Source organism: Scyliorhinus torazame, chromosome 4 (genome assembly GCF_047496885.1).
Source record: "Scyliorhinus torazame isolate Kashiwa2021f chromosome 4, sScyTor2.1, whole genome shotgun sequence".
Taxonomy (NCBI): Eukaryota; Metazoa; Chordata; class Chondrichthyes; order Carcharhiniformes; family Scyliorhinidae; genus Scyliorhinus; species Scyliorhinus torazame.
Window position 1 is genome coordinate 10,737,790 of NC_092710.1, and position 16,586 is coordinate 10,754,375.

The following is a 16,586-nucleotide window of genomic DNA, read 5'->3' on the forward strand; positions in this document are numbered from 1 at the left end:
TCCGCACTGTAGCCAATTACTGTTTGTCGATGTGCCCTTTGTCAATGATGATTATTCTTGTGTCTACTATGAACGTACTGTGTACTTCTGTACATGGGACAAAAATATCAATCAAATCATGATTGTGTCACCTGGACCATTCCAGATCTAACTGGGTTTACCTCTCTCCTCCCATAGAGATGCTTCCTCAGCCGTCCATATCCCTCAGTCCGAGGTGGCCTTTCTTCCTGGAAGGGGAATTGACCAGTATAAGGTGCATTGCCCCAGAGGAACACGCTGCTTTTACCTGCTACCTCGGCAGGGCTAATCCCGCCCACGCCCTACGCTCCATCAACCCGGGCCCAGACGGACACCTCTGTAACTTTGTGATTGAAAAGGTGCAGCTGCGGGACGAGGGTGATTATTCCTGTCACTACCAGGCGGACATATCGGGAAGAATGGTGGACTCGAGATTCAGCGTCACACTTCATTTAGCAGTGAGAGGTGAGCATCGCTATATCAGCACTCGTTACGTTTTCGTTGCTCCGCTTGTCTTCCTCGACAGACCCCTGACATCGAGACAGACTCACTTCCACATGGACAGCGAGGTGACGGAGGATCCGGAACAGGCCGAGGATGTCTGCACATGGATGGGCGCAGAAAGAGGGTCTGAGGAGTGGGAGGGGGCAGTGGGAGGGTCGGAGGAGTGGCAAGGAGGGAGGGGCGGTATTGTCGGGAGTGAACTCACTGACCGAGTGTGGTCACTATCCCGATGATGGGGGATTGTCCGGAGTGAGCTCACTGACCGAGTGTGGTCAATGTCCCGATGATGGGGGATTGTCCGGAGTGAGCGCACTGTCCGAGCGTGGTCAATGTTCCGATGATGGGGGATTGTCCGGAGTGAGCTCACTGACCGAGCGTGGTCAATGTCCCGATGATGGGGGATTGTCCGGAGTGAGCTCACTGACCGAGCGTGGTCAATGTCCCGATGATGGGGGATTGTCCGGAGTGAGCGCACTGACCGAGTGTGGTCAATGTCCCGATGATGGGGGATTGTCCGGAGTGAGCTCACTGACCGAGCGTGGTCAGTGTCCCGATGATGGGGGATTGTCCGGAGTGATCGCACTGACCGAGTGTGGTCAATGTCCTGATGATGGGGGATTGTCCGGAGTGAGCTCACTGACCGAGCGTGGTCAATGTCCCGATGATGGGGGATTGACCGGAGTGATCTCACTGACCGAGCGTGGTCAGTGTCCCGATGATGGGTGATTGTCCGGAGTGAGCGCACTGACCGAGAGTGGTCAGTGTCCCGATGATGGGGGATTGCCCGGAGTGATCGCACTGACCGAGTGTGGTCAATGTCCTGAAGATGGGGGATTGTCCGGAGTGAGCGCACTGACCGAGCGTGGTCAGTGTCCCGATGATGGGGGATTGTCCGGAGTGATCGCACTGACTGAGCGTGGTCAGTGTCCCGATGATGGGGGATTGTCCGGAGTGATCGCACTGACTGAGCATGGTCAATGTCCCGATGATGGGGGATTGTCCAGAGTGATCGCACTGACCGAGCGTGGTCAATGTCCCGATGATGGGGGATTGTCCGGAGTGAGCTCACTGACCGAGCGTGGTCAATGTCCCGATGATGGGGGATTGTCCAGAGTGAGCTCACTGACCGAGCGTGGTCAGTGTCCCGATGATGGGGGATTGTCCGAAGTGAGCTCACTAACTGAGCGTGGTCAATGTCCCGATGATGGGGGATTGTCCGGAGTGATCGCAATGACCGAGCGTGGTCAGTATCCCGATGATGGGGGATTGTCCGGAGTGAGCTCACTGACCGAGCGTGGTCAGTGTCCCGATGATGGGGGATTGTCCGGAGTGAGCTCACTGACCGAGCGTGGTCACTGTCCCGATGATGGGGGATTGTCCGGAGTGAGCTCACTGACCGAGCGTGGTCAGTGTCCCGATGATGGGGGATTGTCCGGAGTGAGCTCACTGACCGAGCGTGGTCACTGTCCCGATGATGGGGGATTGTCCGGAGTGAGCTCACTGACCGAGCGTGGTCAATGTCCCGATGATGGGGGATTGTCCGGAGTGAGCTCACTGACCGAGCGTGGTCAGTGTCCCGATGATTGTCCGGAGTGAGCGCACTGACCGAGCGTGGTCAATGTCCCGATGATTGTCCGGAGTCAGCGCACTGACCGAGCGTGGTCACTGTCCCGATGATGGGGGATTGTCCGGAGTGATCGCACTGACCGAGTGTGGTCAATGTCCCGATGATGGGGGATTGTCCGGAGTGATCACACTGACCGAGCGTGGTCACTGTCCCGATGATGGGGGATTGTCCGGAGTGATCGCACTGACCGAGTGTGGTCAATGTCCCGATGATGGGGGATTGTCCGGAGTGAGCGCACTGACCGAGAGTTGTCAATGTCCCGATGATGGGGGATTGTCCAGAGTGAGCTCACTGACCGAGCGTGGTCAATGTCCCGATGATGGGGGATTGTCCGGAGTGATCGCACTGACCGAGCGTGGTCAATGTCCCGATGATGGGGGATTGTCCGGAGTGAGTGCACTGACCGAGCGTGGTCACTGTCCCGATGATGGGGGATTGTCCAGAGTGAGCTCACTGACCGAGCGTGGTCACTGTCCCGATGATGGGGGATTGTCCGGAGTGATCGCACTGACCGAGCGTGGTCAGTGTCCCGATGATGGGGGATTGTCCGGAGTGAGCTCACTGACCGAGCGTGGTCACTGTCCCGATGATGGGGGATTGTCCAGAGTGAGCTCACTGACCGAGCGTGGTCACTGTCCCGATGATGGGGGATTGTCCGGAGTGAGCTCACTGACCGAGCGTGGTCACTGTCCCGATGATGGGGGATTGTCCGGAGTGAGCTCACTGACCGAGCGTGGTCAGTGTCGCGATGATGGGGGATTGTCCGGAGTGAGCTCACTGACCGAGCCTGATCAATGTCCCGATGATGGGGGATTGTCCGGAGTGAGCTCACTGACCGAGCGTGGTCAGTGTCCCGATGATGGGGGACTGTCCGGAGTGAGCTCACTGACCGAGCGTGGTCAGTGTCCTGATGATGGGGGATTGTCCGGAGTGATCTCACTGACCGAGCGTGGTCAGTGTCCCGATGATGGTGGATTGTCCGGAGTGAGCTCACAGACCGAGCGTGGTCAGTGTCCCGATGATGGGGGATTGACCGGAGTGATCGCACTGAACGAGCGTGGTCACTGTCCCGATGATGGTGGATTGTCCGGAGTGAGCTCACTGACCGAGCGTGGTCAATGTCCCGATGATGGGGGATTGTCCGGACTGAGCTCACTGACCGAGAGTGGTCAATGTCCCGATGATGGGGGATTGTCCGGAGTGAGCTCACTGACCGAGCGTGGTCAGTGTCCCGATGATGGGGGATTGCCCGGAGTGATCGCACTGACCGAGCGTGGTCAATGTCCCGATGATTGGGGATTGTCCGGAGTGAGCTCACTGACCGAGTGTGGTCAATGTCCCGATGATGGGGGATTGTCCGGAGTGAGCTCACTGACCGAGCGTGGTCAGTGTCGCGATGATGGGGGATTGTCCGGAGTGAGCTCACTGACCGAGCCTGATCAATGTCCCGATGATGGGGGATTGTCCGGAGTGAGCTCACTGACCGAGCGTGGTCAGTGTCCCGATGATTGTCCGGAGTGAGCGCACTGACCGAGCGTGGTCACTGTCCCGATGATGGAGGATTGTCCGGAGTGATCACACTGACCGAGCGTGGTCACTGTCCCGATGATGGGGGATTGTCCGGAGTGATCGCACTGACCGAGTGTGGTCAATGTCCCGATGATGGGGGATTGTCCGGAGTGATCACACTGACCGAGCGTGGTCACTGTCCCGATGATGGGGGATTGTCCGGAGTGATCGCACTGACCGAGTGTGGTCAATGTCCCGATGATGGGGGTTTGTCCGGAGTGAGCGCACTGACCGAGAGTTGTCAATGTCCCGATGATGGGGGATTGTCCAGAGTGAGCTCACTGACCGAGCGTGGTCAATGTCCCGATGATGGGGGATTGTCCGGAGTGATCGCACTGACCGAGCGTGGTCAATGTCCCGATGATGGGGGATTGTCCGGAGTGAGTGCACTGACCGAGCGTGGTCACTGTCCCGATGATGGGGGATTGTCCAGAGTGAGCTCACTGACCGAGAGTGGTCACTGTCCCGATGATGGGGGATTGTCCGGAGTGATCGCACTGACCGAGCGTGGTCAGTGTCCCGATGATGGGGGATTGTCCGGAGTGAGCTCACTGACCGAGCGTGGTCACTGTCCCGATGATGGGGGATTGTCCAGAGTGAGCTCACTGACCGAGCGTGGTCACTGTCCCGATGATGGGGGATTGTCCGGAGTGAGCTCACTGACCGAGCGTGGTCACTGTCCCGATGATGGGGGATTGTCCGGAGTGAGCTCACTGACCGAGCGTGGTCAGTGTCGCGATGATGGGGGATTGTCCGGAGTGAGCTCACTGACCGAGCCTGATCAATGTCCCGATGATGGGGGATTGTCCGGAGTGAGCTCACTGACCGAGCGTGGTCAGTGTCCCGATGATGGGGGACTGTCCGGAGTGAGCTCACTGACCGAGCGTGGTCAGTGTCCTGATGATGGGGGATTGTCCGGAGTGATCTCACTGACCGAGCGTGGTCAGTGTCCCGATGATGGTGGATTGTCCGGAGTGAGCTCACAGACCGAGCGTGGTCAGTGTCCCGATGATGGGGGATTGACCGGAGTGATCGCACTGAACGAGCGTGGTCACTGTCCCGATGATGGTGGATTGTCCGGAGTGAGCTCACTGACCGAGCGTGGTCAATGTCCCGATGATGGGGGATTGTCCGGACTGAGCTCACTGACCGAGCGTGGTCAATGTCCCGATGATGGGGGATTGTCCGGAGTGAGCTCACTGACCGAGCGTGGTCAGTGTCCCGATGATGGGGGATTGCCCGGAGTGATCGCACTGACCGAGCGTGGTCAATGTCCCGATGATTGGGGATTGTCCGGAGTGAGCTCACTGACCGAGTGTGGTCAATGTCCCGATGATGGGGGATTGTCCGGAGTGAGCTCACTGACCGAGCGTGGTCAATGTCCCGATGATGGGGGATTGTCCGGAGTGAGCTCACTGACCGAGCGTGGTCAATGTCCCGATGATGGGGAATTGTCCGGAGTGATCACACTGACCGAGTGTGGTCAATGTCCCGATGATGGGGGATTGTCCGGAGTGAGCTCACTGACCGAGCGTGGGCAGTGTCCCGATGATGGGGGATTGTCCGGAGTGATCTCACTGACCGAGCGTGGTCAATGTCCCGATGATGGGGGATTGTCCGGAGTGAGCTCACTGACCGAGCGTGGTCACTGTCCCGATGATGGGGGATTGTCCGGAGTGAGCTCACTGACCGAGCGTGGGCAGTGTCCCGATGATGGGGGATTGTCCGGAGTGAGCTCACTGACCGAGCATGGTCAGTGTCCCGATGATGGGGGATTGTCCGGAGTGATCTCACTGACCGAGCGTGGTCAGTGTCCCGATGATGGGGGATTGTCCGGAGTGAGCTCACTGACCGAGCGTGGGCACTGTCCCGATGATGGGGGATTGTCCGGAGTGAGCTCACTGACCGAGCGTGGTCACTGTCCCGATGATGGGGGATTGTCCGGAGTGAGCTCACTGACCGAGCGTGGTCAGTGTCCCGATGATGGGGGATTGTCCGGAGTGATCGCACTGACCGAGCGTGGTCACTGTCCCGATGATGGGGGATTGTCCGGAGTGAGCTCACTGACCGAGCGTGGTCAATGTCCCGATGATGGGGGATTGTCCGGAGTGAGCTCACTGACCGAGCGTGGTCAATGTCCCGATGATGGGGGATTGTCCGGAGTGATCACACTGACCGAGCGTGGTGAATGTCCCGATGATGGGGGATTGTCCGGAGTGATCGTACTGACCGAGCGTGGTCAATGTCCCGATGATGGGGGAGGGGATTGTCCGGAGTGAGCTCACTGACCGAGCGTGGTCACTGTCCCGATGATGGAGGATTGTCCGGAGTGAGCTCACTGACCGAGCGTGGTCAGTGTCCCGATGATGGGGGATTGTCCGGAGTAATCGCACTGACCGAGCGTGGTCAGTGTCCCGATGATGGGGGATTGTCCGGAGTGATCGCACTGACCGAGCGTGGTCAGTGTCCCGATGATGGGGGCTTGTCAGGAGTGAGCTCACTGACCGAGCGTGGTCAGTGTCCCGATGATGGGGGATTGTCCAGAGCGATCGCACTGACCGAGCGTGGTCAGTGTCCCGATGATGGGGGATTGTCCGGAGTGAGCTCACTGACTGAGCGTGGTCAGTGTCCCGATGATGGGGGATTGTCCGGAGTGATCGCACTGACCGAGCGTGGTCAATGTCCCGATGACAGGGGATTGTCCGGAGTGAGCTTACTGACCGAGCATGGTCAGTGTCCCGATGATGGGGGATTGTCCGGAGTGATCGCACTGACCGAGCGTGGTCAGTGTCCCGATGATGGGGGCTTGTCCGGAGTGAGCTCACTGACCGAGCGTGGTCAGTGTCCCGATGATGGGGGATTGTCCGGAGTGATCGCACTGACCGAGTGTGGTCAGTGCCCCGATGATGGGGGATTGTCCGGAGTGAGCTCACTGACCGAGCGTGGTCAGTGTCCCGATGATGGGGGATTGTCCGGAGTGATCGCACTAACCGAGCCTGGTCAATGTCCCGATGATGGGGGATTGTCCGGAGTGAGCTCACTGACCGAGCGTGGTCAGTGTCCCGATGATGTGGGATTGACCGGAGTGATCGCACTGACCGAGCGTGGTCAATGTCCCGATGATGGGGAATTGTCCGGAGTGAGCGCACTGACCAAGTGCGGTCAATGTCCCGATGATGGGGGATTGTCCGGGGTGATCGCACTGACCGAGTGTGGTCAATGTCCCGATGATGGGGGATTGTCCGGAGTGAGCTCACTGACCGAGCGTGGTCACTGTCCCGATGATGGGGGATTGTCCGGAGTGAGCTCACTGACCGAGCGTGGTCAATGTCCCGATGATGGGGGATTGTCCGGAGTGAGCTCACTGACCGAGCGTGGTCAATGTCCCGATGATGGGGGATTGTCCGGAGTGAGCTCACTGACCGAGCCTGGTCAGTGTCCCGATGATGGGGGATTGCCCGGAGTGATCGCACTGACCGAGCGTGGTCAATGTCCCGATGATGGGGGATTGTCCGGAGTGAGCTCACTGACCGAGTGTGGTCAATGTCCCGATGATGGGGGATTGTCCGGAGTGAGCTCACTGACCGACTGTGGTCAATGTCCCGATGATGGGGGATTGTCCGGAGTGAGCTCACTGACCGAGCGTGGTCAATGTCCCGATGATGGGGGATTGTCCGGAGTGATCACACTGACCGAGTGTGGTCAATGTCCCGATGATGGGGGATTGTCCGGAGTGAGCTCACTGACCGAGCGTGGACAGTGTCCCGATGATGGGGGATTGTCCGGAGTGATCTCACTGACCGAGCGTGGTCAATGTCCCGATGATGGGGGATTGTCCGGAGTGAGCTCACTGACCGAGCGTGGTCACTGTCCCGATGATGGGGGATTGTCCGGAGTGAGCTCACTAACCGAGCGTGGGCAGTGTCCCGATGATGGGGGATTGTCCGGAGTGAGCTCACTGACCGAGCGTGGTCAGTGTCCCGATGATGGGGGATTGTCCGGAGTGATCTCACTGACCGAGCGTGGTCAGTGTCCCGATGATGGGGGATTGTCCGGAGCGAGCTCACTGACCGAGCGTGGTCAGTGTCCCGATGATGGGGGATTCTCAGGAGTGAGCTCACTGACCGAGCCTGGTCAATGTCCCGATGATGGGGGATTGTCCAGAGTGAGCTCACTGACCGAGCGTGGTCAGTGTCCCGATGATGGGGGATTGTCCGGAGTGAGCTCACTGACCGAGCGTGGTCACTGTCCCGATGATGGGGGATTGTCCGGAGTGAGCTCACTGACCGAGCGTGGTCAGTGTCCCGATGATGGGGGATTGTCCGGAGTGAGCTCACTGACCGAGCGTGGTCAGTGTCCCGATGATGGGGGATTGTCCGGAGTGATCGCACTGACCGAGCGTGGTCACTGTCCCGATGATGGGGGATTGTCCGGAGTGAGCTCACTGACCGAGCGTGGTCAATGTCCCGATGATGGGGGATTGTCCGGAGTGAGCTCACTGACCGAGCGTGGTCAATGTCCCGATGATGGGGGATTGTCCGGAGTGATCACACTGACCGAGCGTGGTGAATGTCCCGATGATGGGGGATTGTCCGGAGTGATCGTACTGACCGAGCGTGGTCAATGTCCCGATGATGGGGGAGGGGATTGTCCGGAGTGAGCTCACTGACCGAGCGTGGTCACTGTCCCGATGATGGGGGATTGTCCGGAGAGAGTTCACTGACCGAGCGTGGTCAGTGTCCCGATGATGGGGGATTGTCCGGAGTGATCGCACTGACCGAGCGTGGTCAATGTCCCGATGATGGGGGAGGGGATTGTCCGGAGTGAGCTCACTGACCGAGCGTGGTCAGTGTCCCGATGATGGGGGATTGTCCAGAGTGATCGCACTGACCGAGCGTGGTCAGTGTCCCGATGATGGGGGATTGTCCGGAGTGAGCTCACTGACTGAGCGTGGTCAGTGTCCCGATGATGGGGGATTGTCCGGAGTGATCGCACTGACCGACCGTGGTCAATGTCCCGATGATGGGGGATTGTCCGGAGTGAGCTTACTGACCGAGCATGGTCAGTGTCCCGATGATGGGGGATTGTCCGGAGTGATCGCACTGACCGAGCGTGGTCAGTGTCCCGATGATCGGGGCTTGTCCGGAGTGAGCTCACTGACCGAGCGTGGTCAGTGTCCCGATGATGGGGGATTGTCCGGAGTGATCGCACTGACCGAGTGTGGTCAGTGCCCCGATGATGGGGGATTGTCCGGAGTGAGCTCACTGACCGAGCGTGGTCAGTGTCCCGATGATGGGGGATTGTCCGGAGTGAGCTCACTGACCGAGCGTGGACAGTGTCCCGATGATGGGGGATTGTCCGGAGTGATCGCACTGACCGAGCGTGGTCAGTGTCCCGATGATGGGGGATTGTCCGGAGTGAGCTCACTGACCGAGCGTGGTCAATGTCCCGATGATGGGGGATTGTCCGGAGTGATCTCACTGACCGAGCGTGGTCAGTGTCCCGATGATGGGGGATTGTCCGGAGTGATCGCACTGACCGAGCGTGGTCACTGTCCCGATGATGGGGGATTGTCCGGAGTGAGCTCACTGACCGAGCGTGGTCAATGTCCCGATGATGGGGGATTGTCCGGAGTGAGCTCACTGACCGAGCGTGGTCAATGTCCCGATGATGGGGGATTGTCCGGAGTGAGCGCACTGACCGAGCGTGGTCAGTGTCCCGATGATGGGGGATTGTCCGGAGTGATCGCACTGACCGAGCGTGGTCAATGTCCCGATGATGGGGGATTGTCCGGAGTGAGCGCCCTGACCGAGTGTGGTCAGTGTCCCGATGATGGGGGATTGTCCGGAGTGAGCTCACTGACCGAGCATGGTCAATGTCCCGATGATGGGGCATTGTCCGGAGTGAGCTCACTGACCGAGCGTGGTCAATGTCCCGATGATGGGGGATTGTCCGGAGTGAGCTCACTGACCGAGCGTGGTCAGTGTCCCGATGATGGGGGATTGTCCGGAGTGAGCTCACTGACCGAGCGTGGTCAATGTCCCGATGATGGGGGATTGTCCGTAGTGATCGCACTGACCGAGCGTGGTCAATGACCCGATGATGGGGGATTGTCCGGAGTGATCGCACTGACCGAGCGTGGTCAATGTCCCGATGATGTGGGATTGTCCGGAGTGATCGCACTGACCGAGCGTGATCTGTGCCCCGATGATGGGGGATTGTCCGGAGTGAGCTCACTGACCGAGCGTGGTCAGTGTCCCGATGATGGGGGATTGTCCGGAGTGAGCTCACTGACCGAGTGTCGTCAGTGTCCCGATGATGGGGGATTGTCCGGAGTGAGCTCACTGACCGAGCGTGGTCAGTGTCCTGATGATGGGGGATTGTCCGGAGTGAGCTCACTGACCGAGTGTGGTCAGTGTCCCGATGATGGGGGATTGTCCGGAGTGATCGCACTGACTGAGTGTGGTCAGTGTCCCGATGATGGGGGATTGTCCGGAGTGATCTCACTGACCGAGCGTGGTCAGTGTCCCGATGATGGGGGATTGTCCGGAGTGATCTCACTGACCGAGCGTGGTCAGTGTCCCGATGATGGGGGATTGTCCGGAGTGAGCTCACTGACCGAGTGTGGTCAGTGTCCCGATGATGGGGGATTATCCGGAGTGAGCTTACTGACCGAGCGTGGTCAGTGTCCCGATGATGGGGGATTGTCCGGAGTGAGCTCACTGACCGAGTGTGGTCAATGTCCCGATGATGGGTGATTGTCCGGAGTGAACTCACTGACCGAGCGTGGTCAATGTCCTGATGATGGGGGATTGTCCGGAGTGAGCTCACTGACCGAGCGTGGTCAGTGTCCCGATGATGGGGGATTGTCCGGAGTGATCGCACTGACCGAGCGTGGTCAGTGTCCCGATGATGGGGGATTGTCCGGAGTGATCTCACTGACCGAGCGTGGTCAATGTCCCGATGATGGGGGATTGTCCGGAGTGAGCGCACTGACCGAGCGTGGTCAGTGTCCCGATGATGGGGGATTGTCCGGAGTGAGCTCACTTACCGAGCGTAGGCAGTGTCCCGATGATGGGGGATTGTCCGGAGTGAGCTCACTGACCGAGCGTGGTCAGTGTCCCGATGATGGGGGATTGTCCGCAGTGAGCTCACTGACCGAGCGTGGTCAGTGTCCCGATGATAGGGGATTGTCCGGAGTGAGGTCACTGACCGAGCGTGGTCAGTGTCCCGATGATGGGGGATTGTCCGGAGTGATCGCACTGACCGAGCGTGGTCAGTGTCCCGATGATGGGGGATTGTCCGGAGTGATCTCACTGACCGAGCGTGGTCAATGTCCCGATGATGGGAGATTGTCCGGAGTGAGCTCACTGACCGAGCATGGTCACTGTCCCGATGATGGGGGATTGTCCGGAGTGATCTCACTGACCGAGCGTGGTCAGTGTCCCGATGATGGGGGATTATCCGGATTGAGCTCACTGACCGAGCATGGTCACTGTCCCGATGATGGGGGATTGTCCGGAGTGAGCTCACTGACCGAGCGTGGTCAATGTCCCGATGATTGGGGATTGTCCGGAGTGAGCTCACTGACTGAGCGTGGTCAATGTCCCGATGATGGGGGATTGTCCGGAGTGAGCGCACTGACCGATCGTGGTCAATGTCCCGATGATGGGGGATTGTCCGGAGTGAGCTCACTGACCGAGTGTGGTCAGTGTGCCGATGATGGGGGATTGTCCGGAGTGAGCTCACTGACCGAGTGTGGTCAGTGTCCCGATGATAGGGGATTGTCCGGAGTGATCTCACTGACCGAGCGTGGTCAGTGTCCCGATGATGGGGGATTGTCCGGAGTGATCGCACTGACCGAGCGTGGTCACTGTCCCGATGATGGGGGATTGTCCGGAGTGAGCTCACTGACCGAGCGTGGTCAGTGTCCCGATGATGGGGGATTGTCAGGAGTGATCGCACTGACCGAGCGTGGTCAGTGTCCCGATGATGGGGGATTGTCCGGAGTGAGCTCACTGACCGAGCGTGGTCAATGTCCCGATGATGGGGGATTGTCCGGAGTGATCTCACTGACCGAGCGTGGTCAGTGTCCCGATGATGGGGGATTGTCCGGAGTGATCGCACTGACCGAGCGTGGTCACTGTCCCGATGATGGGGGATTGTCCGGAGTGAGCTCACTGACCGAGCGTGGTCAATGTCCCGATGATGGGGGATTGTCCGGAGTGAGCTCACTGACCGAGCGTGGTCAATGTCCCGATGATGGGGGATTGTCCGGAGTGAGCGCACTGACCGAGCGTGGTCAGTGTCCCGATGATGGGGGATTGTCCGGAGTGATCGCACTGACCGAGCGTGGTCAATGTCCCGATGATGGGGGATTGTCCGGAGTGAGCGCCCTGACCGAGTGTGGTCAGTGTCCCGATGATGGGGGATTGTCCGGAGTGAGCTCACTGACCGAGCATGGTCAATGTCCCGATGATGGGGCATTGTCCGGAGTGAGCTCACTGACCGAGCGTGGTCAATGACCCGATGATGGGGGATTGTCCGGAGTGATCGCACTGACCGAGCGTGGTCAATGTCCCGATGATGTGGGATTGTCCGGAGTGATCGCACTGACCGAGCGTGATCTGTGCCCCGATGATGGGGGATTGTCCGGAGTGAGCTCACTGACCGAGTGTGGTCAGTGTCCCGATGATGGGGGATTGTCCGGAGTGAGCTCACTGACCGAGCATGGTCAATGTCCCGATGATGGGGGATTGTCCGGAGTGAGCTCACTGACCGAGCGTGGTCAATGACCCGATGATGGGGGATTGTCCGGAGTGATCGCACTGACCGAGCGTGGTCAATGTCCCGATGATGTGGGATTGTCCGGAGTGATCGCACTGACCGAGCGTGATCTGTGCCCCGATGATGGGGGATTGTCCGGAGTGAGCTCACTGACCGAGCGTGGTCAGTGTCCCGATGATGGGGGATTGTCCGGAGTGAGCTCACTGACCGAGTGTCGTCAGTGTCCCGATGATGGGGGATTGTCCGGAGTGAGCTCACTGACCGAGCGTGGTCAGTGTCCTGATGATGGGGGATTGTCCGGAGTGAGCTCACTGACCGAGTGTGGTCAGTGTCCCGATGATGGGGGATTGTCCGGAGTGATCGCACTGACTGAGTGTGGTCAGTGTCCCGATGATGGGGGATTGTCCGGAGTGATCTCACTGACCGAGCGTGGTCAGTGTCCCGATGATGGGGGATTGTCCGGAGTGATCTCACTGACCGAGCGTGGTCAGTGTCCCGATGATGGGGGATTGTCCGGAGTGAGCTCACTGACCGAGTGTGGTCAGTGTCCCGATGATGGGGGATTGTCCGGAGTGAGCTTACTGACCGAGCGTGGTCAGTGTCCCGATGATGGGGGATTGTCCGGAGTGAGCTCACTGACCGAGTGTGGTCAATGTCCCGATGATGGGTGATTGTCCGGAGTGAACTCACTGACCGAGCGTGGTCAATGTCCTGATGATGGGGGATTGTCCGGAGTGAGCTCACTGACCGAGCGTGGTCAGTGTCCCGATGATGGGGGATTGTCCGGAGTGATCGCACTGACCGAGCGTGGTCAGTGTCCCGATGATGGGGGATTGTCCGGAGTGATCTCACTGACCGAGCGTGGTCAATGTCCCGATGATGGGGGATTGTCCGGAGTGAGCGCACTGACCGAGCGTGGTCAGTGTCCCGATGATGGGGGATTGTCCGGAGTGAGCTCACTGACCGAGCGTAGGCAGTGTCCCGATGATGGGGGATTGTCCGGAGTGAGCTCACTGACCGAGCGTGGTCAGTGTCCCGATGATGGGGGATTGTCCGCAGTGAGCTCACTGACCGAGCGTGGTCAGTGTCCCGATGATAGGGGATTGTCCGGAGTGAGGTCACTGACCGAGCGTGGTCAGTGTCCCGATGATGGGGGATTGTCCGGAGTGATCGCACTGACCGAGCGTGGTCAGTGTCCCGATGATGGGGGATTGTCCGGAGTGATCTCACTGACCGAGCGTGGTCAATGTCCCGATGATGGGAGATTGTCCGGAGTGAGCTCACTGACCGAGCATGGTCACTGTCCCGATGATGGGGGATTGTCCGGAGTGATCTCACTGACCGAGCGTGGTCAGTGTCCCGATGATGGGGGATTATCCGGATTGAGCTCACTGACCGAGCATGGTCACTGTCCCGATGATGGGGGATTGTCCGGAGTGAGCTCACTGACCGAGCGTGGTCAATGTCCCGATGATTGGGGATTGTCCGGAGTGAGCTCACTGACTGAGCGTGGTCAATGTCCCGATGATGGGGGATTGTCCGGAGTGAGCGCACTGACCGATCATGGTCAATGTCCCGATGATGGGGGATTGTCCGGAGTGAGCTCACTGACCGAGTGTGGTCAGTGTGCCGATGATGGGGGATTGTCCGGATGGAGCTCACTGACCGAGTGTGGTCAGTGTCCCGATGATGGGGGATTGTCCGGAGTGATCTCACTGACCGAGCGTGGTCAATGTCCCGATGATGGGGGATTGTCCGGAGTGAGCTCACTGACCGAGCGTGGTCACTGTCCAGATGATGGGGGATTGTCCGGAGTGATCTCACTGACCGAGCGTGGTCAATGTCCCGATGATGGGGGATTGTCCGGAGTGAGCTCACTGACCGAGCGTGGTCAATGTCCCGATGACGGGGGATTGTCCGGATTGAGCTCACTGACCGAGTGTGGTCAGTGTCCCGATGATGGGGGATTGTCCGGAGTGAGCGCACTGACCGAGCTTGGTCAATGTCCCGATGATGGGGGATTGTCCGGTGTGAGCGCACTGACCGAGCGTGGTCAGTGTCCCGATGATGGGGGATTGTCCGGAGTGAGCTCCCTGACCGAGTGTGGTCAGTGTCCCGATGATGGGGGATTGTCCGGAGTGAGCTCACTGACCGAGCGTGGTCAGTGTCCCGATGATGGGGGATTGTCCGGAGTGAGCTCACTGACCGAGCGTGGTCAATGCCCGATGATGGTGGATTGTCCGGAGTGAGCTCACTGACCGAGCGTGGTCAATGCCCGATGATGGGGGCTTGTCCGGAGTGAGCTCACTGACCGAGTGTGGTCAGTGTCCCGATGATGGGGGATTGTCCGGAGTGAGCTCACTGACCAAGCGTGGTCACTGTCCCGATGATGGGTGATTGTCCGCAGTGAACTCACTGACCGAGCGTGGTCAATGTCCCGATGATGTGGGATTGTCCGGAGTGAGCTCACTGACCGAGGATGGTCAGTGTCCCGATGATGGGGGATTGTCCGGAGTGATCTCACTGGCCGAGCGTGGTCAATGTCCCGATGATGGGGGATTGTCCGGAGTGAGCTCACTGACCAAGCGTGGTCAGTGTCCCGATGATGGGGGATTGTCCGGAATGATCTCACTGACCGAGCGTGGTCAGTGTCCCGATGATGGGGGATTGTCCGGAGTGAGCTCACTGACCGAGCGTGGTCAATGTCCCGATGATGGGGGATTGCCCGGAGTGATCGCACTGACCGAGCGTGGTCACTGTCCCGATGATGGGGGATTGTCCGGAGTGAGCTCAGTGACCGAGTGTGGTCAATGTCCCGATGATGGGGGATTGTCCGGAGTGAGCTCACTGACCGAGCGTGGTCAATGTCCCGATGACGGGGGATTGTCCGGAGTGAGCTCACTGACCGAGTGTGGTCAGTGTCCGGATGATGGGGGATTGTCCGGAGTGAGCGCACTGACCGAGCGTGGTCAATGTCCCAATGATGGGGGATTGTCCGGAGTGAGCGCACTGACCGAGCGTGGTCAGTGTCCCGATGATGGGGGATTGTCCGGAGTGAGCTCACTGACCGAGTGTGGTCAGTGTCCCGATGATGGGGGATTGTCCGGAATGAGCTCACTGACAGAGCGTGGTCAGTGTCCCGATGATGGGGGATTGTCCGGAGTGAGCTCACTGACCGAGCGTGGTCAGTGTCCCGATGATGGGGGATTGTCCGGAGTGATCGCACTGACCGAGCGTGGTCACTGTCCCGATGATGGGGGATTGTCCGGAGTGAGCTCACTGACCGAGCGTGGTCAGTGTCCCGATGATGGGGGATTGTCAGGAGTGATCGCACTGACCGAGCGTGGTCAGTGTCCCGATGATGGGGGATTGTCCGGAGTGAGCTCACTGACCGAGCGTGGTCAATGTCCCGATGATGGGGGATTGTCCGGAGTGATCTCACTGACCGAGCGTGGTCAGTGTCCCGATGATGGGGGATTGTCCGGAGTGATCGCACTGACCGAGCGTGGTCACTGTCCCGATGATGGGGGATTGTCCGGAGTGAGCTCACTGACCGAGCGTGGTCAATGTCCCGATGATGGGGGATTGTCCGGAGTGAGCTCACTGACCGAGCGTGGTCAATGTCCCGATGATGGGGGATTGTCCGGAGTGAGCGCACTGACCGAGCGTGGTCAGTGTCCCGATGATGGGGGATTGTCCGGAGTGATCGCACTGACCGAGCGTGGTCAATGTCCCGATGATGGGGGATTGTCCGGAGTGAGCGCCCTGACCGAGTGTGGTCAGTGTCCCGATGATGGGGGATTGTCCGGAGTGAGCTCACTGACCGAGCATGGTCAATGTCCCGATGATGGGGCATTGTCCGGAGTGAGCTCACTGACCGAGCGTGGTCAATGACCCGATGATGGGGGATTGTCCGGAGTGATCGCACTGACCGAGCGTGGTCAATGTCCCGATGATGTGGGATTGTCCGGAGTGATCGCACTGACCGAGCGTGATCTGTGCCCCGATGATGGGGGATTGTCCGGAGTGAGCTCACTGACCGAGTGTGGTCAGTGTCCCGATGATGGGGGATTGTCCGGAG

The 16,586-nt window shown here is 59.2% G+C and overlaps 1 protein-coding gene across 1 annotated transcript in view; it reads left to right on the plus strand.

The window, feature by feature from the left end:
* The window catches only part of LOC140411554 (uncharacterized), a 245,207-nt gene that overhangs the window by 130,658 nt on the left and 97,963 nt on the right, over positions 1–16,586 (plus strand). Inside the window, exon 10 of the mRNA XM_072500635.1 lies at positions 178–483. Coding sequence (XP_072356736.1) covers positions 178–483 — 306 coding nt within the window. The remainder of the gene's footprint in view (positions 1–177; positions 484–16,586) is intronic.